Source organism: Phyllostomus hastatus, unplaced genomic scaffold (assembly GCF_019186645.2).
Source record: "Phyllostomus hastatus isolate PE091 unplaced genomic scaffold, TTU_PhHast_1.1 phas_scaffold_1066, whole genome shotgun sequence".
In the NCBI taxonomy this organism is placed as follows: domain Eukaryota; kingdom Metazoa; phylum Chordata; class Mammalia; order Chiroptera; family Phyllostomidae; genus Phyllostomus; species Phyllostomus hastatus.
In genome coordinates, this window is record NW_025334004.1 from 12,892,444 (window position 1) to 12,919,275 (window position 26,832).

Here is a 26,832-nt window from a genome sequence, read left to right on the forward strand (position 1 = left end):
TTTAAGTAATGAGGAGAGCCATTTCCAGAGAACCTTGACTTTTCAGATTGTTCCCTGATGAAGTCCAGGGTCTGGAGGAAACAAGGTCAAATATGCTGAGGCAGTTAAAGAGAAAGAAAGCTGGCCTCAATGGTAAAGCCACCTGCAGCCACAATGAAAAGTGCACCCACAGAAAAACCCTGAACCTTCTCCCTTGTAAAGCAAAGGAATTGGGCAAACCCAACATGCAGAGAAAGCCTGAAGAGAAGTAGACTTCCCTTGCACATGCCAACCATTTCTGAGCCATAAGAAGATAAGCTGTCTATATCTGAAAGCATCTAGGCTCGCCCTGGCCTGGTGGCTTAGTTGGTTGCAGTGTCATCTGGCACACCAAAAGACTGAGGGTTTGATTCTTGGTCAGGGCACATGCCTAGGTTGCGGCTTCAATCCCTGGTCCGTGTGCCTGAGGGAGGCGACGGATTGATGCTTCTGATGTTTCTCACATCCATGTTTCTCTGTCTCACTCTCTCCCTTCCTCTCTCTCTCTCAAATCAATAAACCTATCCTCAGGCAAGGATTTTAAAAAAAGAAAACATCTAGTGTCAATCGAAAGTTCTGCACTGGACAGGGAGCCAAGATTGGAATGGAGGTACCTGGTGACTGACCAGAGAGTTGGCCTGCAAGGAACCCCTCAGTCCTCCTCCCAAGCAATCCCAGGTGCCTGTTTTCCTGAGAGACCAGTCGCTGGCACACGAGTCCTTATTTTCTTCTCTTTCCAGAGGAAGTATTCTGGATATTGTTTGGGAAGGCACAGGCATAGGGTGCGGAGGCTGGGAGAATGCATAGCCTGCTTGGTTCTCAGCTTACTCCTACAGTATGACTCCCACAGGCCTGGAAAAGAGGGGGAAGGGGGACATGAGGGACAGGTCAGTGAGGTCAGAGCTTCTCAGGAACCCAGGGTTCTTCTCCATTTCCTATACTGTTCTTAACCTCCCCCTGTCTATTTTGTTCCTACCATTTGTGCTTCCTAATCCCTGCACCTTTCCCCCTATTCTCTCCCTTCCCCCTCTCAGCTGATAACTCTCCAAATGATCTCCGTATCTGTCATTGCATTCCTATTCTGGTTGTTTGCTCAATTTTGTTGTTTGTTCGTTTAGGTTCAGTTGATAGTCATGATTTTTGAACTAAGTGCAGGGCAGGGGATTGCTGGAGGGAAGGGGAGTACTGGGTGAGGGGGCAAAAGGGAAAAATTGGGGCAACTGTAATAGCATAATCAATAAAATATACTTAAAGAAAAAAAAAAAAAGAACCCAGGGTTCTCCGCAGGGAATACGAGTTTGGACTCGAGCATCACACTTCTGAGCCCAACTCCTGGCGCCGCCACTTACTGGCTGCTGTGACTACAGGCAAGTGATTTAACCTCTCCATATCTCACTTTTCCCCTCTTAAAGGGGGATGAAGAATGGACTATCCTCCTCACAGGGTCACAGTGAGGATTATAATAAAATGACTCCTGTGAGCTGGCTTGCAGTGGTATCTCCACACCCGTCGGCTATCCGTGCTCCATACAGCCGTTTTTCCTGCTTCTGGGCGAAAGCGCATGTCTGTGCTTCCTGCCTTTTTTTCCATGAAAACAATTTCAAAATTGCAACCCGAAGAATCTCCAAAACACCCCTCCCACGCTCTGGAAGGTGGGCAGAGGAATGGGATGGCTCACTGGTGTCCAGCGGTGACGGACCCTGCTGGGCGTGTCTACGGGCCGAACCTCGTGCGCGCGTGCAGGTCTACACATAGGTGAACCCGAGTGCGTCTGCTCCACCGCCGGCCCGGAGCTCCGGCGAGTTCAGCCGTCCCGGGTTAGCTCCGCGGAGCTGGTGGGCGGGGCAGAGCCATTGTTCCGCCACTGGCCTGGCCCCCGCGCCTGCTGGTGAGGGCGGCGGGCTGCGCCAGCCCTGTGCGACCCGGACCCCGGGTTTGAAGCCAAGTCTTCCCCCTCACGTGTCTCTGGGAACGGGAAGGAAAGCGTGATGGAGTTGTGCCTACTGGTCTGCCCCGTGGCCTCCCTACTGTTTCCTACGAAACTTCCCCAGTGCCCATCCAATGGTTTAGTGCTGGGGGGTCAGTCCTGGGCTGGTACCCCCCCCCCCCCATTCCCGGACTGCGTCCTTCCCGTCTTCCGGAGAGAATGCTCCCGAGTGCCTCTGAGGCCGCGGGGTGCCGGACAGAGGCCCAGCGGCCGGTGGAAGAGAAGCCAAAGAGAAAGGGATGGGAGGGGGAGCAAGGAGCTCGCGGCGCGGGGAACAGCAGATTGCGCCGAGCCAATGGCAACGGCAGGACGAGGTGGCACCAAATTCCCTTCGGCCAATGACGCTCCAGAGTTTACAGAAGCCCATTAGCATTTCCCCAGGGGCAGGAGCCGCGGTGTAGCTGCAGCATCCAGTTTTTGCTCCTCCAGCCCCTCGCACGCTCGTCTCTGTCTCCTCCCCCTCTCCGCTCTTACAGGGCTCCCACGGCTGACCCACTCTGCGCACTTTGCCCCTGTTGGCTGCGAGTAAAAGGGGTGTGAGGAAATACGGGGCACGGTCAGCCCCCTGCCAGCTCTAGCCTTTAAATCCCCAGCCTTGGGAGATCTACGCACAGTGGATCCAGTCCGAACACCTATCCAGCGCTCACGGAGCTAGAAGGATTCGGAGCGCAACGCCGCCTATCGCCACGCAAAGGCGGGCTCGGCCGCCTAAGTCTGCTGTCCCGAAATCCGCTCCTCAGCCTCAGCCCTGGGAAGGTGAGCCCAGCATCAGAGAGTCCAGATGCCAGCCCACTTGCTGCAGGACGAGGTGAGTTTCCCAGCACTGGCTCCCAGGCCGCGGGGTCGCCGGCCCTGGCTGGGCTACTAGGGAACTCGTTGGTGATGGAGGAGTTGAGATCTCCGCGGAGGACATAGCCATCTTTTGCGAGTTGTTCTGCCTTCATTTGTTGGGAATGTTGATTGTTATTTGCGGACTCGGTTCCCGAACTTTTGTTTCTCAACCTTAAAAGGAAAGCCTAGTGGTTCGGGTACCCTTGTGTGGGTATGTATCCCCTGAGAGTGTTCCATCGTGTGTCGGAAGGGGCAAAATTGTTTCACTCCTTCCTATTTGCCCCTTCACCTTGAGGTTTCACCCCCCTCCCCACCTATCTGCACAGTTCCTGGGGACTTCCTTTTCTTCCATCTAGGGTAGACCGCCCTCAGTTAACCTGGGTCCTGGGGACAGGGTCTGGGCCAGTCCTGCACCCTTCCCCCAGCTGGATTAGACAGTGAAGTGGCCCCTGCTGCCTCCACGTGCAGTCTGCTCTCTCCCGACGCTCCGCTCTCTCCCTTCCAGATGGCTAGCTCCTACACCACCACCACCACCATCACAGAACCCCCCTCCAGGAAGCTGCAGAATGGGGACGGCAAGTTGGAGAAGAACCTCCTATACGCGGAAGAAGACATCCGTCCCGAAATGAAAGATGACATCCACGACCCAAGCTACAAGGATCCCGAGGGGCCGAAGCCCAAGCTTGTGTATGTTTGGAGGAACATCATCCTTATGTCTCTGCTACACTTGGGAGCCCTGTATGGGATCGCACTGATCCCCACGTGCAAGGTCTACACCTGGCTCTGGGGTAAGAGTTTTTCTTGTCCCGTTGACCCAGGACCCCAGATTCTCTCCACTCTTTAAGGAGGTGGGAGCGTACAGGGAACACAGGCACCAGGCCCTCTGGGTCCAGGTTTTCCCAAAAGTTTCTGAGAGGCTGCGTGGGCTGGGGACAGAGCGCGGGGGCACGGGGAGGCCGGAGTGGCCTTTCATCTGGGTGCTGGGAGGGAGCACTGAGACCTTTCGCTGCAGGCTTTGAAGGGAGTAGGCCTGCGCCAGAGAGTCAGCTTTCCCTGAAAGAGCTTTTCTGTTTCAAGTCATTTGTTTGGCTGCTTGTCCCAGCCCTGCCAGCCACAAAAGAATCAAGGCGCCTACCTGGGAGGCACGGGAACAAGGGATGGGACCAGTGGTCTTGGGGGCCACAGGGCGGTGGGGGGGTAGATGCTGAGCACAGTGTGGGACAGCAACAGAACCTGCTCAGGATGAGAGTAGGGGAGGGAGGAACAGAGAGGTGTTACCCACAAAATTATTTGCTCTGACCCTTGGCCCACCAGCCTCCTTTGTTAGAGGGAAGATGGAGGCTCCTGTGGGACCCAAGTTACCCAGATGTGGTGCTCTGTGACTCTCTGTAGATCTCCAGGGAACTGTGTGCACTACTCAGCAAAATGTCCTCTGGGTGAAATAGGCTGAGAAAATGTTTCATGCCCCACTCCCCATCTAACCTACTCCAGCCCCTGTCTCCTGGTGCCCTACAGTCTCTCCTTGCCAGGACAGGCAGACCAGGCCAGAACAGAGCCCCAAGCAGCCCTAGCCTTGAGGCTGCCACAGTGAGGGAGACAGTTCCCAGTTCTGTCCCTGACCTGTCCTTAGCTCAGATTGTTCAGGGATACATGGGTATGAGCTGATAGCAGGGCCCTGACCCCTGGATCCACACGTGCGCTTTGCAGGCATTTTCGCCTCTGCTGCCATCAGCCTGAGTGCAGCCTCTGAAGACCCAGGGGCCCCACATTGCCACCCTCTGAGGGTGCTGAGCAAGAGCCCTTTCCAGGAAACAACGTTTGGGTTTCCCGAGTAGTCTTAGATGTGGGGTGCTTGCTGACAGCTGCACTCTTGGAGGGTAGTTATGTAGAAGGGCCGGTAGGCCAAGTTTTAACTGATCCTCCTAGGCCCTTTTACATCGAAAGGCGGTGGGATCTGGTCCCTAGAGCTTCATGTCAGGGAATCCTCTGAGTGCCTCCAATGGTGAAATGCGACTGGGTGGTCCCCTCTCTCAGGATCTCAATCTTTCTGAGTCCCAATCTTTTTAGGATCAGGAAGGTTACAGGTGTGTCGCTGCTGGAGCTGGCCAGGCACAGGAAAACAGTTCATCTGCAGATTGGGATGGACTCTCTTGTTTGTGAGGGGACAGGGACATCTGTTCTCTAGCCCCTCTGAGAGCCGAACCTCAGCTGCAGTGTGAGGACTCCCCAGGGAAACTGTGGACTCCTCCCTCTACCCCTCCTCCCCAACAGAGGGGTCTTCACAAGGTGTTCTGTTGCCTGTAAGCCCCTTCCAGCCTCAGCACCCCCTGCAGGTCAGGTTAAGTCCAGATTTTGGCCAGGCTGCTTTTGTTTGCTCCCCACCCTGGGCTACTGGTGCAAGGGGCAGAGTGCTGTCCCCAAACCAAGGCTGTGCCCTCTGCCTTTTTGTGCCCTGCTCAGGAGTGTGCATTGTGCTTCTGGACAGAGCTATGTATCACGCAGAGACTGGGTGGTGACCTTTTGTACTCCTTCCCCTGGGACCTGTGGCGGATGGCTTAGCTGACTGAGGGACGATCTGATAAGGGGACATCAGAACTCCTCTGTCTTAAGGAACAAGGAAGGGAAAGGGACAGCCAGAGGTCCCACTCTCAGAGTTTAGGAGCTTGGCCACACCTTTCCTTTTATTCCCAAGGACAGTGTTAAATTAACAACTGGTTGTGATTACGGCATTTCTTATGACTGAGCAATTTGGGGAACCTCAGAAGGTCCCTTAGGGGCAGTCTGAAGGGATATTTCTGGCAACTCGGAGGGCCAAGGGGCAAAACTTCTGGTCTCTTAGGGCCAAAGCTGTGAGATTTTGTTTAACAACCAGTTTGGACATTAGTAGAGAATGAGCCTCTAACTGCTGTAAGGCCTGGCTGATAGGCTGAGAAGGGCTGATAGAAAAGCACCAGAGTGCCTGGGTTCTTTTCTCAGTTCCCCTGTTAGCACCAGGGTTTCCGCGCCTTCTATGTTAACTTGCCAGGGTCACCTCTGTGGTGTGAAGCCACCCCAGTAAGCTTCCTTGGTTCTCAGCCAAGTGCTTCTGCTTTTGTGCCCAAAGCCATTTTCCTTCCTCCTCATTGATTCGTGGGGCTGTGGCTCAACTGTCATTTTTCCAAGCGCAGATGCAGGCAGATACTGCATCTGGGAAGATAACTGCCATGTGGCTGGAGGCCAGCAGATCACCTGGGGCCCTGACTTCCACGCAGAGGGCTTAGAGACAGAACTTTCACTGGAGTTGACACTGGCTCCATGTCTGTCCTTGGGATCCTGGACTGTTTAGGAAACTGCTATCTATGGCTGAAGAACACAGGACAATTTGTTACAATGTGTGGTGTCTCCAACTGCAACTAAATTCTGCAGTCACTGAAGACCCATTGTTTCTAGCTGTTTCCCTGGGAGTGAAACACTGTCTGTCAACAGCCCACTGCTCTACCAAGGCCTTGTTCAGCCCCTGCCTGCTAGAGCTGCCGAACAGAGGAAGGTGGGCACTCCCAGCAACCCGCTTCCCAGCTAGAGATTATAGCTGGCAGGCCTCCGGGAAGGTGAGGGTGGACAGTATTGGGGTGCTCTGCTGACAGTTTTGAATGTATCCCATCATTGTCTAAATTAGCCTTGCCGGAGAGAGTAGGGGCTGACAGGGGCCATCGGAAAGGAGAGACACAGGACCTGTGTGCACACCCTGGGGAGCTGGATGGGATGGCGGGACCATGAACGCTTGTTGACAGAAATCGTAGTTTTAAACCATGGCTCCATTTCTTACTAGACTCATGACCAGAGATAACACAACCGTTCTGACAGTCTTTTTCTTCATCCATGAAGTGAGGATATTAAAGCCATTCAAGGAATCCAGAGAATCATAGAATATAAAATTCGTGGTTACGCTTAAGGCACGGTGCAGATGTGACGTAGGGGCAGGGCGCACTTCCCCCGATGCTGCCACACTGCCTGTGAAACTATTGGAAGGCTTTTGTACCAGTTGGTAAACAGCCAGAGTTCTGAGCCCCCAAGTGTCCTCTACAACTCAGAGCCCCTCCAACTGGTGAGCGCCCAGACCAGACTTGCTTGTGTGTCCTATGCGCTGCGGGAGCAGTCTGTTGTCCTTAAAATTTGGAGGGAGCTTAGCTGAAGGTCAAAGGAGATGAAGGACCTGGGATAAGGTTCCCCGTGACTGAGAGTGACCAAGTGGCTAGGTAGTAAGCTCTCTCTTCTCCATCCTGCCTTTCTAAACTTCCTGGGACTCCTTAGCTTATTCCAGTTCCTAGGTGGAGAGGATGAGAGGTGATGGTATTTCTCAAGTAATAAACCCGGAGAGACCTAAGAGACTAAGGTGTCCCTGCACTTTAGGGTAAAGCAAATGCTCACCCGAAGACTCTGAAGACACAGACGACATACAGAGAACCACATGTGAATGGTTCCCCAGATTATTGACCTCTCACTGTTTCTGCCTGGTAGGGGTTTTCTACTATATGATTAGTGCCCTGGGCATAACAGCAGGAGCCCATCGCCTGTGGAGTCACCGGAGTTACAAGGCTCGGCTGCCCCTGCGGCTCTTCCTGATCATCGCCAACACGATGGCGTTCCAGGTAAGAAGCTGGCGCCACTTAACTCTTTCCTCCACTCTGTTAATGGCCAGGGGCAGAATGGGGGAGGTCTGCACCTGCAGAGAAGCAACACCTGGACAATCATGTCACTTCCTCCTCCTTGTGGTGCAGGCCCAGTCCATAAGTCTGTAAAGCCTGAGCACACTTCTGAGTCACTAGGAAAGGGAAATAGGGGATGAATAGGAAATACTCTATTTATCCTAAGGTTCCTCTGTTATCACATAACCTGACTACTGGAATGCTTCCTCCTAAAGGCCTGTAATGCATAAGCCTTAGTGTACGTGCTGGTTTGCTGGGCAGACCTTGGACAACAGATTCACCATTTTAGGTGAATATCTTAGGACTCCACCAGGATGGGATTGAAGTGCATGCTTCACGGACTCAGGTAGTGGGAGAAGCACTTCTGTAGCACCGAGTGCAGGCCTGGTACTATTCTAGGCACATGACATAGGTTACCTGATTACATTCTCTTAGGAGGTAGGTGCTATAATGATTCCCATTTTACAGATGACAAAATCATATCACTGAGAGGTTAGAGAGACCAACACTATGGTCCTTCCTTGGGCTGCCAGGCTGGCTAAGTTAAGTATGGAGGTTTATTGAGGCAGAAAGTTGATAGCAGAGACAGAGTGAAGGACATTGGGGAAGGGAGCTCATAGCTATTACATGGTAGCAATGGGCAAAGGATAGCATGTGATGTGGGGCTTAGTTTGGAGCAGAGGGAAAAGAGATGCATTCAAATGTGTCCCCTTCTCCAGGGCAGTATTCCAGGTACTGACCACAGTTGCATCATCACCTGTGCCACAGTACTTTGTATCCTGAGCATTCCTGAGACTGGGGCAAAGATGAGGAAAAGATATTGGTACAACCTTTAAGGGATAGAAAGAGCCTTGGCTGGTTTGGCTCAGTGGATTGAGTGTCAGCCTGCAACTGCCAGGTCACCAGTTCAATCCCCAGTCAGGGCACATGCCTGGGTTGCGGGCCAGTCCCCATCGGGGCATGCCAGAGGCAACCGATTGATGCCTCTCTCACACATCAGTGTTTCTCTCCTTCTCTTTCTCCCTCCCTTCCTGCCCTCTGAAAATAAATAAGTAAAATCTTAAAAAAATAAAAGAAGGGATGGAAACAGTCCCAGAGGAACCCAGAGGTCATTTGGGAAGGTGGCCAAGCTCATGATTTATATGCCGAGCCTTGCTGAGTTGTGAGCCAGCTCTTGCCAAGGCGTCAGAATGGAGCTCCCAGCAGCTTCGCCCACTGACCAGGACCGGGGGACACAAAGCCACCTGCCTCCTTCTCCCTGCCCCGGGATCAGGCACCACGTGAAGGCCCTTCCCCACATTGAAGAATTGCAGTGTTCTCTCCTAATGAAACTGTCTGAGCTCTGTGTGGTCCACCTCCATTCTGCCCACTGCAAAACCTTCATGAAGCAACCTGTCCTCCTCCTGTAGTCCTGGGACTTGAAGGTGCTTTTCCACTTAAGCTTCAGTGGCAAGTTGGGGCACAGAGGAGGCAACTGCATGACCCTCTGTGGAGCCCCAACTTTTGGGTATTTTGTGACGCTGGGCTGAGAGCCACAGGCTCTTGAAGATGTCTATTCATTGGCATTCCCTAAGAGGGTGTCTCTCCTCAGGCCTGCATTCTTCTCTCTTCCCCCAGAATGATGCTTATGAATGGGCCCGAGATCACCGCGCTCACCACAAGTTCTCAGAAACAGATGCTGATCCCCACAATGCCCGACGTGGCTTTTTCTTCTCTCACGTGGGTTGGCTGCTTGTGCGCAAACACCCAGCTGTCAAAGAGAAGGGTGGTTCGCTAGACTTGTCTGACCTAAAAGCCGAGAAGTTGCTGATGTTCCAGAGAAGGTGAGTGGGGTGGTGCTGGAGCTGGGTGCCTGGTGTTTGGGGTCCCCTCTGTTTTCTCCTAGGGCTTGTAGACATAAGCTGAGAGATTTACTGGGTTTGTATGTTCAAAATCATAATTTAAAACTCTAGTTTTTAACAACACCCAAGTCCACAGTCATACACTATTGTTCCATCTGACCTATCCTAGTTAACTAATTAAATTCAAGTTTATTGACTTAGGAAGTCATGCTAAAAAGACAACTCTGGCATAGTCCTTACCTTCAAAGAGTTTGTAGCCTGTTGGGGAGTGGAAGGATAAGCCAGGTGTCTGAATGACTATGACACATGGCAAAGTATTTTCTGTACCAATAGGAGGCACGGAGGAGAAGGAGAGTGCGTGGGGAAGGGTTTATGAAGAAAGTAGCTTTGCAGTCCACTGCTGGGTAGAGAGTTTCACAGGTGCTGCGGGCAGAGGGAGAGACAATGCAAACAGAACAGAAGGAACTGAAGCCTGGGCATGGTCCAGCAACAGAGTCCTTCTGCTTGAAGTACAGGGTGTGGTATAATTAAGACTAGAGAGGGAGACTGGTGCTATTCTTGGAGAGTCTTAAAAGCAGGTTTAGGATTTAATTCAACAGGCAATGGGGATGTGTCATGGTTGGAGGTGTGCTTCAGAAGGGTCACTCTCATGACAGCCGAAAAACCAGTGAGCCAAAGAGATGAGAAGCAGGGCCACAAGTTAGGACGCAGTGAGGATCCATGCAAGGGCAGCAGTGGTAAGAATGGGAGGGAACTGGATGCAGGAAAACCAATGACGGAAGAACATAAGGCTTGACTGCTGAAGAGACGTGTGAAATCAAGGCAGCCCAACCCAGTGATGATGGACGTCAGGTAGGTCTGAGTTCTCCCCCCGCTGACTGCGTATGGTCTTTCCACACAGGTATTACAAGCCCGCTGTCCTGGTGATGTGCTTCATCATGCCCACGCTAGTGCCCTGGTATTTCTGGGGTGAAACTTTCCAACACAGCTTGTGCGTTGCCACTCTCTTGCGTTACGCCATTGTGCTCAATGCCACCTGGCTGGTGAACAGTGCTGCCCACCTGTATGGATACCGCCCTTATGACAAGAACATTAACCCCCGCGAGAATCTTCTGGTTTCACTGGGAGCTGTGGGTAAGTCCACCATCCACAGCAAGACCGCATCTAGTGGTCTGCTATTTAGGGTATTAGGCTGGGAACCAGGAAAACTAGATTAACTTGTTTTATGGCCTCTTTTTCACTCTAAAACTAAGGGGCAATATATTAGAAAACTCTTGAGAGTCAGGCAACAAGCCTTATATAAAAAGGAAAGGGTAAAAAAATAACAATGTCTTCGATTCCAGGTTCTAAGACCATCCCCAAACGCTGTGTGCAATGAGTCCCTTTGGGTTTTCCTCTTTCCGGTCATCTGTGGGCTGGACTGCAGTCTTGTTTGGGGCAGGGCGTGTATCAACAGACGAAACGGTTTTCTGGGTGGCTGGTACGCCTAGTGGCTTATATTTAAATATGTCATATAAAATACAGAATTAATACTTGTAGTTTAATTCAGTACACTTTTATCCCCTGGCTGTATCCAGACAGGCCATTCCTGAGGTCTGTGTCAGGCTTCACCGCTCGGTGCTGCCAACGGGAAGCGTATCAAAGCAGCTGTTGGTGGCCCTTTCCCACCACCGACCCTTCTTATCCCCTGTCCTTGGTTTTTTCTCTCTTCTGCTTTACTCTGTGCTAAGAACACCTCCCCCGCCCCCACCCCATACAGCTTAGGGAATCCCCAACACAGCAGTTAGTTTGATCGAAGGGGCCTGCTTGCTCATCTAATGCTCACTATTCATGAATTTATTTCTCTGTATAATTTGAGTCCTAAAAGCCAAAGTCTAGGACAGCAGGATTCTGTCATCTGTCTCCTTTTTTTTTTTTTCTGTCACTCTTTTTTGACTAAATATAGACTTGACTAAGGTCTGGAATTAGCTTTCCTTGAGCGAACCCAGGGGCCTCTTGTCCCTCACCAGTGATCAGCACCATCGGTCACCCAGCATTCCCAGGCCACCTCACCACTGCACATGTTTGTGTGCGGCATGGCCTGACTTTTGCTTTTTTCTTCTTAAAATCTTCCTGTATATTCTCAACCCTGATCGTCTTCACAATCCGTAGTAGATGCATTTTATTTTTTCCTATTTCTTTTTTAATTTCCTGCCTCTCCCTGCTCCTTTCAGACCCCTTCAACCACTGTGTGTGTCCTTACTCTGAACCATGTTTGAAATACATCACCTAGGCCATGTAGGTCTGAGATTTTAATAGAAATGGAAGTTTCCGGAAGGAGACTTGGCTTGTGTTGCAAATGGATCTATAGTGGGCTTCCCCAACCGCAGCCCCATTCTGACCCTTGGTGTAAAGGGGCTCCAGCATCTCACTTTGTCTCAGTGACTGATTTCTCCATACCTGCTCCTTTCCCCCCTTATCACCACACCCGTTGTTTTCCTCTAGCTCTGCTTCCTGCCTCTCTAATCTTTTCTTCTTGAATTACCTCCCCCACAGTCACATGCTCGTCTTCTCTCTGCCAAAGCTGACCTCCCTTGAGTCTTTCTTGGGCTGTGTCTCGCTGCCCCAGTTGCAAAGTCTTGACCTTCTTCTACCCATTAACCCTCTTTCTCTTCCCCCACCCGCCTTGACCAGGTTTGAGTCTGATTCAGTTTTAAATCTGATAAGCATAAGCCTGGTTAGTGCTTTATACACAGCCTAGCTGCAAAGCCATTTATGGAAATTAGCAATCCTCTGTTAGTACCTTTAGCCTTGGGATTATTCGGCCCTCCTACTTAGTTCACACTGTGTCTCATCCAGTGTCACACAGAGAGAACATACCTTGAGATAACCTGGATGGTGTCATTTACTTTGTAGGACTTCCTTTACTTGCTGGTTATTAATATCATTACTGCTCTACTGAGGTTCTTTTATCTTCAAAGGGCTCAATATGCTCTTGTATTAGCTATTCTTTACCTGGCTTTATCTGGACCTCATAAGGGTCAGTATTGTTATTGTTGAATGTGATTCAGAAAGAAGAGTTCTGCCAAAGGTTGGAGAACTCTCTGTGGAGTTTCCAAAGTTTTACCCATTACAGAAATGATCATGAGTCCAGAATTTCTTTGTTTTTCCTTCATTTAGCAAAGTGAACTGCTTGTCACAGAACTTTAGAAGTTGGAGGGAACATATAAGCATCTTGGTTCTGACTCCCACAAAGACCTTCTGTTTTCTCTGCATCACCACCACACCAGGGTCAAAGTTCAAAGAATTCCAAGGCAGAGAGTTTGCCAAACCAGTCAGTGGTGGCTGAAGACACTTGAACTCTTGGGCTGGGCCTCCTTTCTTTGACTTTTGGCTGTTGCTGCCCAACTCTGTTGGTCTCTCCCACCCTTGGAGGTACTACCAGTGCAGGTGTATTCCTTTGCTCACCTTTATAGGAAACACAGCAAAAGTTCTTCATTTTGGACTCTCCTCTTCCTACCCTAACACACGCACACGCATACAGAGCCTTGAGGATCTCAGACCAATATTTAGTGAAGTTCTGGAATTTTCCAATCCAAAATCCACTTCCACCAGGAGCAGTTTCTTTTTGGTCATCTTATCCTCTAAGAGAAACTGCCAGTCCTTTCTGCCCAAGGGCTTCCAGACAGCCATGGGTGACCGGGGTCTCCCCATTCATTTCTTAAGAAGCCTCTGAGCGGATCTATTTGGTTCAGAGTAGAAGAGACTGGTTTCATTCATTCATTCAACAACAGCAAATTTGCACTAGGTTGGAGGTCTTCTGCTAGCTAACTGGTGTTTGAAGATCAAGAAGACGTCAATTCCTAGTAGAGTGCCATAACTTTTTCTTTGTCTTTGTTCCAGGTGAGGGCTTCCACAACTACCACCACTCCTTTCCCTATGACTACTCCGCCAGTGAGTACCGCTGGCACATCAACTTCACCACATTCTTCATCGATTGCATGGCTGCCCTTGGTCTGGCTTACGACCGGAAGAAAGTCTCCAAGGAGGCCGTCTTGGCCAGGGTTAAAAGAACTGGAGATGGAAGCCACAAGAGTGGCTGAGTTTTGGGTCCCTTGGGTTCCTTTTCCAAAAGCCAGCCAGAGGCAGAGATTTAATGTTCTGTTTATTAACTACTGAATAATGCTACCAGGATGCTAAAGATGATGAAGTTAACCCATTCCAATACAGTATTCTTTTAAAATTTGAAAGTATTGAAAGCCAACAACTCTGCCTTCATGATGCTGAGCTGATGTTCTTCTTTCTTCTCTTCCCTGTCTTCTAGACCCATTGTTCTCTGCTTTGCTCCTGTCACCTGCCTTTCTCTTCCCTCTCATTGCCTCCCAGACAAGTAGCTGGTGAAGCACTAGTGAGTGTCCGGCTGCTGAAGACTAGGCAACCTTTCTATCACCCCAAACCAGTAGTTTTGTCCCAGCTAACTCTTTCCATAAGCTGTCCTGAGCTTCAAGGAAAGTGGCTCAAGCTAGAAGTTTGACAAAGTCTTCTGGGAAGAGCCCTGTTCATTATCTTCATTCCAGACTTTTGCCAGAGGGAGTGGAAAAAACAGCTTTATTTGGCACAAAGTTTCTAAAGCAGGTGAATTGTCAGGGGAGAGAGTTAGCGTGCATGGTATGATTGATAAGTAAGGGTGGGGTGAGGTAGGAAATAGAGCAAGAAGTTCCTGATGGGATCAAACACACAGCGGCCTGCCCAAAGAGGACATTGAACCCCAACACACAACATGCTTCCTTTCTCCCCTGACTCCGAGTAGGGAACGGCCATGGAGCTGGCAATGCAAGAACACAAGCACATCTCAGTGTATCGATAGAGTAAAGGCTGGGGATAAAGAAGAAGCATTTAGTTTGTAGTAAAAGCTGTCTTTGATGGAGAAAGATTTTTTTTTCTTTAATAACAGGAAGATTTCTTATTTTATATATCAGGACGTCTTGAGGTTGGTTGTTTCCAGAATTGGTGAATCCAGCAGCTCGTGGAATCATCAAAATTCTTTCAACTTTCTGCTCTGCCATCTGACTGTTGGGATATTGGTCAGCCCCTCATGGTAATAAGGTAGCTATAACATTTCCAGACACCCCAAGATGGATAGGTTTTTAGGAGATAGGTCAAACATAAAAAAGTATGTATACAGATATGCTTTGCTTAAAATATTAAATAATTCCTTAGAGTATTTCCCTCTGAAAGAGGGGTGCTTGAAGAAGAGGAGGAATGAGCATCCCCCATTGCCCCCCATTGTGGGACAGGAGACGGAGAGGTTGAGAAATGGTGTGTTGGCAGCTTCCGAGAGAGAACATCACAGGAGAAGGGCTTTGAGAACACATCTGGGGGTTTGGATTCCTGTCAGAAGGCTACTAAGTTATTGGGTGTCCTACTGTGAAAGCTGGTTATGCAAACAAGTTAGTTATCAGGTTCATTCATTGACTCAGATTTCTGCTTGGCATTGGTAAAAACTAGAAGGTTTCTCACCACAGTTTCAGACCATTGCATTCATTTCTTTTTTGTTAACAACTAGCTCAGCGATTTTCAACCTTTTCATCTCGTGGCGCACTCGAACTAATTTCTAAAATTCTGTGGCACATCAAAAAAATACATTTTTTGCTGATCTCACAAGGAAAGATAGGCATAATTTGATTCATTTACACCAGACAGCTATTGTCGTGTTGGCTGTTGTCATTTTTTTTATTTGACAATCTAAGGGAAACGAGGTCGGTGACCCTGACTAAATAGGCAGGTATTGCATGTTTTAAAAATTCTTATGGCACACCAGTTGAAAATCACTGATCTAGCCTAGAGTATAGGACTGCCTAGGGGCAAGTAGATAGAAGTCCTTTAATTACCCTGGTTGTGAGTTCCTGGCTCTACCCTGTCTGTCCATTTTCTCCTACCGGTTCTATCTATCCCCTGATGTTTTCTTTTTCCCATGGACAGGCAGCCTCCTTTGTGTATTCAGAGGCAGTGATGGTTATTGCTGTCCAGGCAGACAGAATACTCAGGGTCACTGAACCACTGTTTCTCTTTATAAAGTTGAGCTAGCTGCCACTTACGCTTGGCCTCTAGAGTCTCTCCACCTACGCTTCTGTGATCCCCTGCCACACTGATGACTCAAGACAAGGCTGGCAAACCCTACTAGAAATATCCCCAGCTCAGGCACTCTCTCTGATGAGGCACAGCCAAGCCAAACACTTGCATCATGCCAGTGAGCCAGCCACGGAGCAAAAGAGAGTTTGTCTTCACTCTCCTCTGTCTGGGTCAGAACCAGGGAGCATGCTGGTTGCCCCTTGCTTACTCACTTACCCTGCCCAGCTTTAGTTTGTGCTCCCAGCTGACTGCAATGCTGATAAAAGTAGGAGGGACCCTAGTCTTCACTGGGAAGCACAAGAAACAAAAGCAAGTCCCAAAGTGCCTCACTCGGAAGGAGGCCCTGTGCGGTCCCTGGAGCCAGGGTACACTGCAAAGCTTTAGCTGAAACCTGGGGTCTGAGGTGCCATGAACTTTGCTGAACAGCATCTCTGTTCAGCAAACTAACCAGCATTCTCCACAATAGAGGTGAGGGTAGATGATAGTGTAGAAGAGGTCTGAAAAAAAAAAATCGGTGTTTTGAGAACCTTGGACCGCTCCTCCCTGTACCTCAGTCATCAGTGCAGAAGCCTGGCTCTTCTCTGCCAAGATTGGAAATGTACAAGAGCAAATGCTGTGTCTGCTGGTGAATCCCAGTGGCGGAAGGGAGGGGGGCGTTTCTTGTAATAACTGGATAGATGCTACAGGAGTCAGCATGAGCTAAAGGCGTCTTTATCTTTTGAGCCATTCCTCTCAGTAGAAAGGAATCTAATGGAAGATCACTGTAGTTTCAGTCTGCTGACCTGTGTGCTTACCTACCCCTTGGAAATGTCTTGTTGGATAGTTTTAATTCCACGGGTCATCAGATGCCTGCTTTATAATTTATGGTCAAAGACAACTTTATCTTTCTATTCTAATGGCATTCCATAGATCTGATCCACACCATGACCTTACACAAGGCTGGGCAGGGCCCTCGGGCTGAGGGCCTGAGTGTGTGTGTGTGTGGATGCATGGGTTTCAAGATTCTAAAGCTGAATTCAAATGATGCATTAATAATCCAGAAATCAGACCTGATTGAGTCTGAATTTCTAACAGTCCTTGCTTTGTGGGCGTACTGACAACTTATTTGGGTGCCTTACATCTTTTCTAATCAGTGTTGCATATGAGCGTGCTCTCACTCCCTCCTTGCTCCTCCGTGGAGCTCCTTTGCACCTGAGAGCCCCCAGAAGTGGCTGGTAGGAAAGGGGGCCTGGCTGGAGAATTAGCAGTAGAGCTGTTTGCAAGATTCCCTTCTGGGCTTCATTTTGGAAACTTTTCTTGGGGTTGTGTTTATTAAGTGCCCACATTTTTGATGGTGAATGGAAGTAATTTGAATGTATTTGATTTATAATTTTTCTTTTTAGGTTAAAAGATGGTTGTAGCATTTAAAATGGAAACTTTCTCTTGTTGGTTTGCTAGTGTCCTGAGCGTATTCTCTGTAAGTGTAGCTTAAATGGGTCAGCATGAAAGGTTAAAAAAAGCAAGATGTCAACGTTACCTGGGTGGTTAAGGCCAAGGCCTCTCCTACCACTGTGCCACTGACTTGCTATGTGACCCTGGGCAAGTCACTTAACTATAATGTGCCTCAGTTTTCCTTCTGTTAAAATGGGGATAATAATACTGACCTACCTCAAAGGGCAGTTTTGAGGTGTGACTAATGCTTTTTATAAAGCATTTTGGGACCCTTCGGCAGAGGAATTCTCTTAAGTCCTAAGTATTTTTATAGCAGTATCCACCGTGAATTTGTGTCCACCCAGAACCGTACATCCCAGAGGCTATCAACCTATCTGGTTCTCTGAGAGATTGAATAAATCCATTGGATAAGTGGTGGAAAACCAGCCAGACAAAATTTGAGGATGCATTAAACTCATTGCCATGGAAACATAGACAAGATATCTTTTCTTTGATTGGGTGGGATTTTTCCTTTTTTATGTGGGATAGTAGGTATTTGTGACCTAAGAATAACTTTGGAATAATTTCTATTAATGACTCTGAAGCTAGTTATACTTATCTGAGATGTGTTTGTTCATAATAAAAGTGAAGTGAATCTGATTACACTGTCTGGGAGTTTTTTTTGGCTGTGATTCAGTCTCCTGGGATTTATCTCTGTGGTCTGCCACGGTATCTGGGTCCTATTCCTGTACCTTTAAGAGTGAAAAAAAGAAGTAAGAGCTACGATTGACTCATTCCCCAGTAACCTGCCCTGTCCTTCCTAAGGGTAACTTTAGGTTAAACTCAGTCTTGGCAGCAGGAAACCAGGAGTCTGGTGCTATTAAGCAGAACACATTAACACCAGCTGACACTTTGGCCCTGGGGAAATGCCAGGTCTCTTGTGTGTCACATGGTCACATGGACTCAAGAGGAAGTTAGCAGCAGGAAAAATACTCCAGGAAAGCAGTTTTTTTAATCTTGCATCCTAGGCTGTGCAGTCCAGGTCCTTCCTCCGAAATGTAGTCCTACTCTGAAATGAAGTAGCTTCCTGGAAATGCTGACTAGTAACAGCAGGAAGAAAGGAAGAATGACCCAAGGGGAGATTTGTAAATTCCTGGAATAAAGAGGGCTTCATAATCAAGGTGGAAAGGCTTTAGCTTTTACTGTTGTATCTAGGAACCCTCATGTGGGAAAGAGGAGGGTTTTTTTACAATTTGAAGAAGCTCCATCCTCTAAGAGCAGCCAACTTGACAATACCTAGGCTTCTAAGAGTTTCCTAGAACCAGCTCTCCTCACTTTCTCCTGTGAGGTTGCCCTCACCTTGGACAAGAAGCGAGATTCTCTCAGAGTAACTCGGCACATCCTAACTCAAGTTTTTTTATTTTCTGTTTTTTTTTAATTTATTTTTACAGCAAGGGGAAGGGAGGGAGAAAGAGAGAGAGAGAAACATCCATGTGTGGTTGCTTCTTGTGCACCCCCTATTGGGGACCTGGCCACAACCCAGGAATGTGTCCTGACTGGGAATCGAACCTCTGCGACCCCTCTGGTTTACAGGCTGGCGCTAAATCCACTGAGCCACACCAGCCAGGGTCAAAATCAAACTGATGTTCATTGATGCCTTAATAATTTAAGGATGATGGTATTTTCTTCATCAATGTCTTGCTTTCCATTCCTTTCTCTGTCTTGCTTAAAATGTTCAGGCTGGACCTTTTAATTTTTTTTTTCAATTATATAACTACACTGTTCCTTCCAAGTCTGCTTTATTTCCCATTAACCAGCATCCAACCCAAATAATTTATCCTCACTAAGCTCTGCTACTTTTCATATTCTCCTGCATGTTTACCTAGCTGTCTTCCCTCTGGTTAGATCTACCTCTATGCTTCCTCCAGATAATCCGTATCTTATACCTTTGCTATTTTGTCCTGGGGCTGTTTTTATTCCTATTTGCAAATTTCCGAGAAGGAAGAGGGAAAGGAAGAGTTCTTAGAACTTGATTAATATGTTCAGTTGAGTTCAAGATTGAGAGGGAAAGGGAACTAGGTATGAGTTTACCTTTAAGGGTAAGTTGTAAAGTAAGAGCATTTAGGTGGAAAGTAATGAACTCTTGTTTTTGACATGTTTTGTATGGAAAAGGTTAAGCCTCTACTTAATAATCAAGATTTAACCACAGGACGAAGGATAAAAAGTAATTTAAGAAAATAATGGGGAAGAGCATAGAAATAAAATTCCTGAGGCCCAATAGCCACCAGTTTTCTCCCTCTTCCCTAGAAGTAAAAGATAGTCCTTAAAAAAAAATCTGCCAGGCTATAAAAAGAAAGAAGTAAAACTATCTCTGTATAACATGATTTTGTGTATTAAGAAACCGTACATAATCCACACAAAAACTCTTAATAATAAACAAGTTCAGTAATGTTGCAGGGTACAAGATCAACATATGAAAATCAATTGTATTTCTATAAACAACACTGTGCAAATGGAATGAAAAGAATTCTATTTATAGTACCAAAAAGAATAACATAAATAGAAATGACTCTAACAAAAGAAGTGCATAAGAATAGTACATTGTAAACTACAAAACATCATTAAAAGAAATTAAAGAAGACCTAAATAATGAAAAGACATCTCATGTTCATGGATGGGAAGACTTCAAAGTTGGTAATACAACTCAAAATGATCTACAGATTCCATGCAATCCTTGTCCAAATTCCAATTGTTTTTTTTTTAACAGAAATAGCTGATCCTAGAATTCATACAGAAATTCAAGGGACCCAAAACAAACTTGAAAAACAGGCAAAGTTGGAGGACTCACATTTCCTGCTTTCAAAATTACTTCAAGGGGTCGGTAACCAAGACAGTGGCTGTGTGTATAAGGACAGGCATGTGAATGTGGCAGAACTGAGAGTGTAAAAGTAAACTCAGACATTTACAGACAGTTGACTTTGACACAGGTGGCTAGACGATTCAATGAGGAAAGAATAGTTTTTCCTCTCCTCAATACTGTCCTTCTGTAATCTCTTCCTAGGTTATAGCTTTTCTGCCTAGTTTCACTCTAAACTCTTTGGGTCTCTATTTCTTTTCAGAACACCACAATCCTTATTTCCCACTGTTTACTGGGTATTATTTCCATGTGGATATTCTTGCAATTCAAACTCCATGTGTTAAAAATTGAAGTTATTCCCTTTCCAAAGTCTGCTTCTTATTATTTTTTAAATTTTACCACTTATACCTTTCCAGCCACTCCAGCTAAAAACCTTAGTCATGTGTGACTCCTCCCTCATCTCACATATCCAATCAATTAAATGTTACTGCTTTTAGTCCATAATGCCTCACAGCTTGTGCTGTTCCTTTCTATTTCCCCATTACCATCCTAGGTTTTAGGTCCCAGGACCTTCTAACTGACCTTCTAGCCCTGTTCTGGTCCTCCTTTGATCTGCTTTTGATATTGCCACCAGAGTTAACTTTCTAAAACACAAAAGAGAAATTTTTTTTTTCTTCTCTTGCTTGCAAAATACCTGATGACTCCCTATCGCTTACAGACACCAAGTCTAAACCTTCCAGGCAGGCTTTCAAGGCTTCCTTTCTCCTTTCCCCTCCCGCTCTCCCACTCCACTTCCCTGCTCCGGTTACACCAGCCGTGAACGGTTCCTCCAACACACGTTCCTGCTTCGGCCCTATCCTGTGGCCACCCAGTCTTGCCGGTTCATTGCTCTCTGGCCTCTAATGTGATAGGTGTTTGCACTCTTGTAGACAGAACAGAAAACCACTCTGCCTTCTGGCCTGTCCTGGTTAGCAAGGTCTCACCTCAAAGGTAATTGTGCTTTAAGAACTCATAAGGCTAATCCAGAGTTAGGGAGGGGCTCGGCAGTGAGGGAGGCTAAAATCTCTCTTTATATTTCTTTACAGCAGACAAGCATTGGATGTGTGCTTGAAAGGAACACTGTTCTCTACTGCGATGTAAAACTCTCCTAGAGGTCTGTTGAGCAGATGTCTCTGTAACTGGACAGCAGATAGTTCAGCATTTTCCCCATTCCAGAGAATAGCGCGATGAGATAGATCTAGGAGTGGAGAGCTCTGAGTCAGCCTCCCCTCCCCAGAAGGGGCTATAGCCGAGTTGATTCAAAGAGAGAGAGGCTGTACGGATAGCACCTCCTGATTGGAGCAGACGGAGTCAGACAAGCTTGGGGGCTGCTGATTGGCTCCAGCAGGGTCAGGCGCTACTGAGCTGTTGTAAATGTAAATAGCTCTGTGACCGGCAGTAACCCCGCTGAGAGGGGGTGGAGAGGGAGGCTCTTCCTCTTCATTCATATTTGCTACGAGCCAGGCCCAGACAGGCAAGCCCTGTAGCGGAGGGGGCTGGGCAGGACCAGGCTAGAGGTTGCATCTTCGCAGATCTTAAGCTTCAGTTGAGAGTTAAAACGCCCACCGGCAGGTCTGAGCCGGCTGGCAGCTTCCGCATGGAGCTCCCTCTTTTCTGTACTTAGCTTTGACTATTTAAGAGGGTTTAATGGCATGTTCTGTGCGAGGAGGAGGTGCTGGAGGGCGCTAGGAGGGTAATTTTATGGTTTAACATTAATGGCTGTTGTGGGTGTGCCACTGGGAGATGGGATCCTGTCCTGCCTGTTCCTGGTCAAGGAATCCTATCTGTGGAAAGGGCGAGACTGGAGGCAGAGGGTACGGCCAGAAGGGTTCTGCTGCGTAGCTTCTTCTGATGACAGTCTTTCTATTAGAGGTACACCTTCTACCACCTATCTACGCCAAGAGAAAGGGAAATCTGTGGGATCTGGAAGTAGGGAAGAGGCAAGGAACAAATGGGTTCAAGAATAAAGGATGACCTGCACACACCGCTTGTGGGGATGTAAAATGCTGCAGCCATTGTAGAAAAGTTTGGTGGCTGCGCAAGAAGCTAAACAGTAGAATTACCATTTGACCCAGCAACTCCATTCCTAGGTATATATCCCCATGAATTGAAAACAGGTACTCAAATACACAACAGTGTTTATAGCAACACTAGTCACAATAGCCAAAAGGTGGAAACAATTCGTGTTCATCCACAGATGAATAGAGAAACAAAATACAACAAAATAGTATTTGGCAATAAAAAGGAATGAAGTACTGATACATGCTAAAATGTGGATGAACCTCCAAAGCGTTAAGCCAGACACAGAAGGTCATATAGTATAGGATTCTTTTACACAAAGGATCACGAATAGGTGAATCCATAGAGACAGAAAGCAGTCTGGTGGTTGCCAAGGCCTGGGGGGGGGGGGGGAGAAGAAAATGGAAAGTGACTGGTTAACAAGTATAAAGTCATCTTTGGGGGTAACAAAAAGGTTTTGGAACTCGATAGAGGTGGTGGTTGCAGAACATTGTGAATGGTCTAAATGTCACTTTAAAATGGTTAATTTTGTTATGTAAATTTTCTTCAATTTATGTATGACAAAAAGACTAAAGGGTGAATTCTCACTGCCTGCTGTTCAGAATTCCCTCAGAAAGGACTGGAACTGTAGTAATGAGGAATCGTGTGCCCTCCACTGCCTTTCACTTTCAGTCTCTTCTTTTCAAGTCTGACAGGACCCTGGCTGTGAACTGCTCCTATGGGAAACGGCCAGGAGGAGAGGACTGATTTGGCCCCTTCGAGACCATCCCGGCCTGGGCCGGGAACCATGGTGAGTCAGCACAGCAGACACTTGGCCTTTGTGAGCTGAGCTCTCTGTGGCCTGGGTGTAGCAGGCTGGGCAGGACTCGGTGGGGGAGGGACAGGCCTGGGTCCTGAAAAAGGGAAGACTCTGCCTCTAGCAACCCCAGTATAGAATCTCAGCTCTGTGGAGCCTGCAATTAAGGCCTGTGGCATTTGCCCCAAAGTCAGTGTACAAGAATCAGCGCTTTGCCTGCGGCAAAGAAAGTTAACTACAGGTCACCACTACCACGCCTGGTGACATTTTGCAGTTTGTGGCAGAGAGAATTTAAAACAAGAGATCTTTCAATAATTTTATCAAGCACTGATTGTCTAGGTGCAGGAGACATTTCTAAAGAAAAAGATGCCCTTAAGCATCTCAAAACCTGACAAGAGGGTGGGGTATTGTTCGGAAAAGTACAGAGGAAATGTCAGGTATGTTTCTATGGTTTGAGAGGAGAGCCTAAAATTCAGGTGTGGTTGAATGTTAAAATGGGTCAGTGAGTGGAATTGGTTCTTCTGGAACAGAGGATGCCTCTGCAGTTTGCTTTGCATAAATTAAGCTTTCTGCCATTACAAGGCTTTGCCTCTGAGTTTGTCATCTACTCCACACCTAACACTGAGAATAGTTAATACCACAGTTCTGGAGTTGGATCACAGCACCAGTACTCACTCTCTCACAGCTTACTTTCTCTCCACATAAATTCAGTTATCTCATTGACAAAATTGGGGTAATAGCACCTGTTTCCAATACAGTGTGATAATGGACTGGCAAGCACTCAGTACAATACCTGGCTGTAGTAAATGTTCTAATTGCATCCACAGGTCTGGTGCACTCAGAACATGGACCTTCTGCATTGAAAGGTTGTTAGATTTGTGTTTGTGCAGTGGCCTTAACCTTTTTAGCTAATGTAGAACATGGTATATGTATTTTTTTTTTCCAAGGAATTTGGTATAGCAAGAATGTCATCCTAGCCCTGGCTGGTGTGGCTCAGTGGATTGAGTGCCAGCCCATGAACTGAGAGGTCGCCAGTTAGATTCCCGGTCAAGGCACAAGTCTGAGTTGCAGGCCAGGTTCCCAGTAGGGGGCGTGGGAAAGGCAACCAATAGATGTATCTCTTGCACATTGATGTTTCTCTCCCTTTCTTTCTCCCTCCCTTCCCCTCTAAGAATAAACAAATACAATCTTAAAAAAAAAAAGAATATCATCCTAAACTCTCTAGCTTGCCTTTTCTATGTGACTGGTGTCTTTGTCTCCTTGTAGTTTGAGAATAGAGGCCACATCACTATATAAGTAAGAGGATATGGGGTGCTTCTTTTGAATATATTCCCCTCCACCTGGCACCCCCCCTTCCCATCAGCATTCCCCCACCTTAGTTCATGTCCATGGGTTGTACATATAAATTCTTTGGCTTCTCCATTTCCCATACTATTTTGAACCTCCCCTTGTCTATTCTGTACCTACCATTTATGCTTCTTATTCCTTGTACCTTTCCCCCCATTCTTCCCCACTCCCCCTCCCCGCTGATAATCCTCCATGTGATCTCCATTTCTGTGATACTGTTCCTGTTCTATTTGTTTGCTTAGTTTGTTTTTTATTTTTCTTAGGTTCAGCTGTTGATAGTTGTGAGTTTGTTTTCATTCTACTGTTCGTATTTTTGATCTCTTCTTTTTTTTTTAGATAAGTCCCTTTAACATTTCATATAATAAGGGCTTGGTGATGATGAACTCCTTTAATTTGACCTTATCTGGGAGGCACTTTATCTGCCCTTCCATTCTAAATGATAGCTTTGCTGAAGAGAGCAATCTTGGATGTAGGTCCTTGCTTTTCATGACTTTGAATGCTTCTTTCCAGCCCCTTCTTGCCTGCAAGGTTTCTTTTGAGATATCAGCTGCTAGTCTTATGTGAACTCCTTTGTAGGTAACTGTCTCCTTTTCTCTCACTGCTTTTAAGATCCTCTCCTTAGCTTTCATCTTGGGTAATGTTATTATGATGTGTAATGGTGTGTGCTTCCTTGGGCACAACTACTTTGGGATTCTGAGCTTCCTGGACTTCCTGGAAGTCTATTTCCTTCACCAGATCGGGGAATGTCTCCCCCCCCCCCCAATAAATTTTCAATTCTTGCTCTTCTTTTTCTCCTTTTGGCACCCTGTGATTCGGATGTTGGAATGTTTAAAGTCGTCCTGGAAGTTCCTAAGCCTCTCCTCATGTTTTTGAATTCTTGTTTCTTCATTCTGTTCTGGTTGAATGTTTATTTCTTCCTCGTAGTCCAAACTGTTGATTTGAGTCCTGGTTTCTTTCCCATCACTGTTGGTTCCCTATGCATTTTCCTTTATTTCACTTTGCATAGCCTTCACTTTTTCCTCTATGTTGTGACCATACTCAACCATGTCTGTGAGCATCCTGATTACCAGTGTTTTGATCTGTGCCTCTGATAGGTTGACTATCTTTTCATCACTTAATTCTACTTTTGGAGCTTTGATCTGTTCTTTCATGTGGGCAATATTTTTTTTGTTATGCACACCTGTTATATAGTAAGGAGCAGAGCCTCAGGTATTTGCCAGGGCTGGGCAACCCATGTTGCTGAGTTGTGGCACTGTATATGGGGGAGGGGTCTGAGAGGGGAATGATATTACTTGCTCTGCTTTCTGCCAGCTTTCAGTCACTTCCGCTGCTACCCACAATCAAACTGGGCCCTTTTGGTGCTGATTCCGGTGGGTGGTTTTGTGTATATCCTAGGACCCTGTGAGTCTCTCCAATGAACTCGCCTGTGAGGCTGGGAGTTTCTCTTGCTGCTGCAACTCCCACAGGTTTTTACAATCAGAGGTTTGAGGCTTTTTTCCCTCTCACTGGAATCCTGGGTTGCTTGGTCTGTCTCGCTCCCCAGTTGTTCCTCCTGGTTTATCTTCACGCAGATGTAGGGCTGCCTGGTCCACCAGCTGAGGCCTCCCCTGCCCAGTCCTCCAGCCACTGCCTTGCTGCAAGTCCTCTCTGCCCTGGCTGCTGGTCTCCACCCCTCCTACCAGTCTGGATGAATGTTTCTTGTTTAACAGCTTGATTGTTGGACTTCCCTACAGTTTGATTTTTTGTCAGTTCTGGTTATTTTGTTTGTTTGTTTTTAAATTTGTTCGTCCTTCTTTTGGTTGTGTGAGGAGGCACAGTATGTCTACCTACTCCTCCATCCTGGCTGGAATTCTCCAGGTTCCACCTAGTTTTAAGACTGTGATTTAAAGTACATGAAAGCCCTTTATAAGAGGTGATAAGAGTTTTAATTTTAGCATGTGGGTTAAATGGTTTCAATTTAGCTATATTCCATCTCTTCATGATTTCAGACACATTTAAGCTCTCTTTATAACAAGGACTAGGTGAGCTAAAAATGATCACATCTGGCTGATAACCACTAACAGAATTTCTCATTAGCCCTCTGGTAGAATTGTAGTTATTTAATAAAAATTCACATTATTCTTCATATCTATAGCACTGATTTTGGTATTTTAGTGGAGAAACTGTTAGACTAGGAGTCAATAGGACCTAGTTTCAAGTGGTGGTTCTATTACTTTCTGCAGGCATGACTTTGAGAGAAGCATTTAATGAAGAGGTTTTCAACATGTGATCTATGGACTCTCTAAAGATCTCCCCAAAATACTTGTTCCAAAGATAAAATTTGAGCTTTCAAGAAAATTAAGATTTTGGAAATCCTACATGTGGCACTGAGTTTGCTAGCTTCCCAGTAATTAATGACATCTGATAAAATCAGTGGTGATGTTAATGAATGTGATGTTTTTGATATTGTAGAACGAAATGTATCAGCATTTTGGAAGATTTGCATAACTCAGTGAACCAATATTTTCCAAATAAACAAAGCACAATGTTATATAATCACACATGAATGAAAGGTACATTCAAAATGCTAGAGAAACCAGTATCATAACTCTATGTTTAATCTTTGAGAAACTACCAAAGTTTTCAAATGCAGCAGCAACATTCTACATTTTTAAAAATATATTTTATTGATTATGCTATTACAGTTGTCCCATTTCCCCCTTCACTCCCCTCCACCCTGTACCCCCTCTCCCACCCACATTCCCCCCCTTTAGTTCATGTCCATGTGTCATACTTGTGAGTTCTTTAGCTTCTACATTTCCCGTACTATTCTTGCCCTCCCCCTATCTATTTTCAACCTACATTCTATGCTACATATTCTCTATACCTTTTCCCCCTCTCTCCTCCTCCCA

General features: G+C 46.9%; 1 protein-coding gene across 1 annotated transcript; it reads left to right on the forward strand.

Annotated features, from left to right (window-relative positions):
- Positions 1-2,412: 2,412 nt before the first annotated feature.
- On the forward strand, positions 2,413-17,543 carry SCD (stearoyl-CoA desaturase). The gene is made up of 6 exons (XM_045853999.1): positions 2,413-2,813; positions 3,342-3,624; positions 7,334-7,464; positions 9,139-9,344; positions 10,264-10,496; positions 13,245-17,543. The coding sequence occupies exons 1-6, from the start codon at positions 2,787-2,789 to the stop codon at positions 13,442-13,444; spliced, it is 1,080 nt and encodes a 359-aa protein (XP_045709955.1). The 5' UTR covers positions 2,413-2,786; the 3' UTR covers positions 13,445-17,543.
- Positions 17,544-26,832: the final 9,289 nt, after the last annotated feature.